Source organism: Suncus etruscus, chromosome 2 (genome assembly GCF_024139225.1).
Source record: "Suncus etruscus isolate mSunEtr1 chromosome 2, mSunEtr1.pri.cur, whole genome shotgun sequence".
Classification (NCBI taxonomy): domain Eukaryota; kingdom Metazoa; phylum Chordata; class Mammalia; order Eulipotyphla; family Soricidae; genus Suncus; species Suncus etruscus.
In genome coordinates, this window is record NC_064849.1 from 70,144,511 (window position 1) to 70,147,332 (window position 2,822).

Genomic DNA, 2,822 nt, shown 5'->3' on the forward strand with positions numbered 1-2,822 from the left:
TTTTACTAATTTTTTTAAATTCATGTATTAACTATGGCAATTGGTCAATCAAGTAGATTGTTAAAATATATAGTTAAAATAATGCTATCTATATAAGTTGATGTATAAAATAAAGAAATATTTATAAACTAAAATTAGTTGGCATAAAGACTTAAGGGGAATTGACAAATCAAATGTATGCTCTAATTATCAATGATTTTTGTTTTCTATTCAGGGTACTGAAGATACAAATCTTTTTGAAAGTCAATGAATGTTACAAATTATTCTCGAGTGACCGAATTTGTGTTGTTGGGACTCTCTAGTTCAAAAGAACTGCAACCATTATTGCTTGTAATATTTTCAGTACTCTACCTAGCAATTCTGCTGGGCAACTCTCTCATCATCCTCACCGTGACCTCAGATTCCCGCCTTCATACCCCCATGTACTTTCTCCTTGCAAATCTCTCTTTTATAGACATGTGTGTTGCCTCCTTTGCAACTCCCAAAATGATCTCAGACTTTCTTGTTGAACGCAAGACAATTTCTTTTGATGCCTGCCTGGCCCAAATTTTCTTTGTTCATCTTTTCACTGGTGGAGAAATGGTGTTACTTGTATCCATGGCTTACGACCGCTACGTTGCTATATGCAAGCCTCTCCATTACATGACAATTATGAGCCGTCGAGTATGTATTATCCTTGTTCTTATTTCCTGGTTTGTTGGCTTTGTCCATACCACTAGCCAGTTGGCATTTACTGTGAATTTGCCCTTTTGTGGTCCTAATCAGGTAGATAGTTTTTTCTGTGACCTCCCTCTTGTGACAAAGTTGGCTTGCATAGACACCTATGTTGTCAGTCTACTAATAGTTGCAGACAGTGGCTTTCTTTCTTTGAGCTCCTTCCTTCTCTTGGTTGTCTCCTACACTGTGATCCTTATCACAGTTAGGAGTCGCTCCTCTGCCAGCATGGCAAAGGCTCGCTCCACACTGACTGCACATATCACCGTAGTCACACTATTTTTTGGACCATGCATTTTCATTTATGTGTGGCCTTTTAGCAGTTATTCAGTGGACAAAGTCCTTGCTGTGTTCTACACCATCTTTACTCCCATTTTAAACCCAGTTATTTACACTTTAAGGAACAAAGAAATGAAGGCAGCTATGTCAAAACTGAAGAGTCGATATCTTAAGTCTGGCAAAGTTCTAAACTCATAAGAAATGTTTTTTTGTTTTCCTATAAAGATGTACACTATCTTTACTTTGTTATTGTATCACTGTCTATACAATTGCAAATGAAATCAACTGACACCAGTTAATCATATTAAGTACTGGAAGACCTGTTTGACAGAATATAAAAAGTTATTTATGACAAAATAAAAAGTCATAGAATGTGTCTCGTTAATTTAAAATTATATTCATTGTATATTCATTTGTTTATATATCCCTTACACTTTTTAAATTTTTATTGAGAGCAATGTGAATGACAAGTCTTTCACAGTTATATTTAACAGTGAATTAGGGCAATTCCCACTGTTGATCTCCCTTTACCACTGTTCCTAGCATGCATCCCATTCCTCCACCCTTAGCCCCCTGGACTACTAGTATAACAGGTCTCTTTTGTGTATAACATGTTGTAGTTTTGGAACCTTGATTCTATTGTCATTAACTTTGGGTTGGGTATTTAAGGCTGATCGTTTTATGTTCACTCAATGCTCATGATATTGCTTTGGCTCTGTAACATCCACTTTATTTTTTAAATTTGTAGGAAAACATATAAATATAAAGCAAACAAGGTGATGCATGTTCTATGATTATGTTAAAAAGAAGCGGGGGCAGGGATGTTGTGTCTAGAAGCTATAAATATATATTTAAAAGAAGAAAATGGGGAGGCTACTGTGGCAATTTGTTTTTTAGAAAGGAAATTTTCTTGTCCTAAGAGATACAGGGTTTCTCCACTCTTGAAGCATATTGTCATAAGATCAACTACAGGCTTCTAACATATTCATTGTCGAACCCCAAAGTCTTCCTGTATGGTTCCATAAAAAGTTCTGCTCAGTTGTGGTTGTCAAAGTCAGTCCTAAGTAATTAAAAATCTTGATTTTTGCACAGATCCTAGGACGAACTCTAGGATAAAGTGTTTATTTATGGTTCCAGAAGTTCTGCTCAGTCATGGTTGTTGTAGTCAGTCTTTTATGATTAGCGATTTTGGTTTCTGCACAGATTAAAGGATGGAATGTCTCCTGATTTTATTTCACTGTTAGGTGATGAGGTAGGGCATCCTGCCCTTATATCAAATTGTTACTGTTTCCTCTTCATGATGTTGTATGAACTATTCTGGCACAAGTTTCTACCAGAGTAGTATTAGGGACTCCCCCAGGTCGGAGGGGGTGAGTTGATTCCTGGTGCTGCTACAGGGAACTGTTCTAAGGTTAGGAGGTTGGGATCTGGGATATGGGGTTGGACGGTCAATGTCTGATCACATGAGGTCTTAGTCAAGTCCCCATGACAAATGTTCAGGTTGGGAGGCACCCCAAATTATAAAATTTATGGATTCTTATCTCTAGTAAATAAAAACTTATTTTTTCATTAGATTTTCCATTTTAGTATGCCTATGAAAAAAGGAATGATGCCATATTATATTGTTGGTGCATTTGTGGGTAAAAATGACACGCTATATAATATCTGTGCCCTAGTTTTGACCTGAGTTTTTATCTCAAGCAAGACTTTTCTACTAAAATTTTGTACTAAACATAAGCAAAACAAGCAAAAGAAAAGAAAGGATGGAGGAGACAATCTTTTTTACATTTGGAAATAAACACACACTAAGAGGTATAACTTTTAAGGAA

The 2,822-nt window shown here is 36.1% G+C and overlaps 1 protein-coding gene across 1 annotated transcript; it reads left to right on the top strand.

Annotated features, from left to right (window-relative positions):
- The first annotated feature begins 246 nt into the window (after positions 1 to 246).
- Positions 247 to 1,191, top strand: LOC126001386 (olfactory receptor 4K15). The gene has a single exon (XM_049768646.1). It carries the CDS (start codon positions 247 to 249, stop codon positions 1,189 to 1,191), a length of 945 nt encoding a protein of 314 aa, XP_049624603.1.
- Positions 1,192 to 2,822: the final 1,631 nt, after the last annotated feature.

Coding starts and splice junctions, on each gene's coding strand:
- LOC126001386 (XM_049768646.1), top strand. CDS start 247: ATGAATGTTACAAATTATTCTCGAGTGACCGAATTTGTGTTGTTGGGA.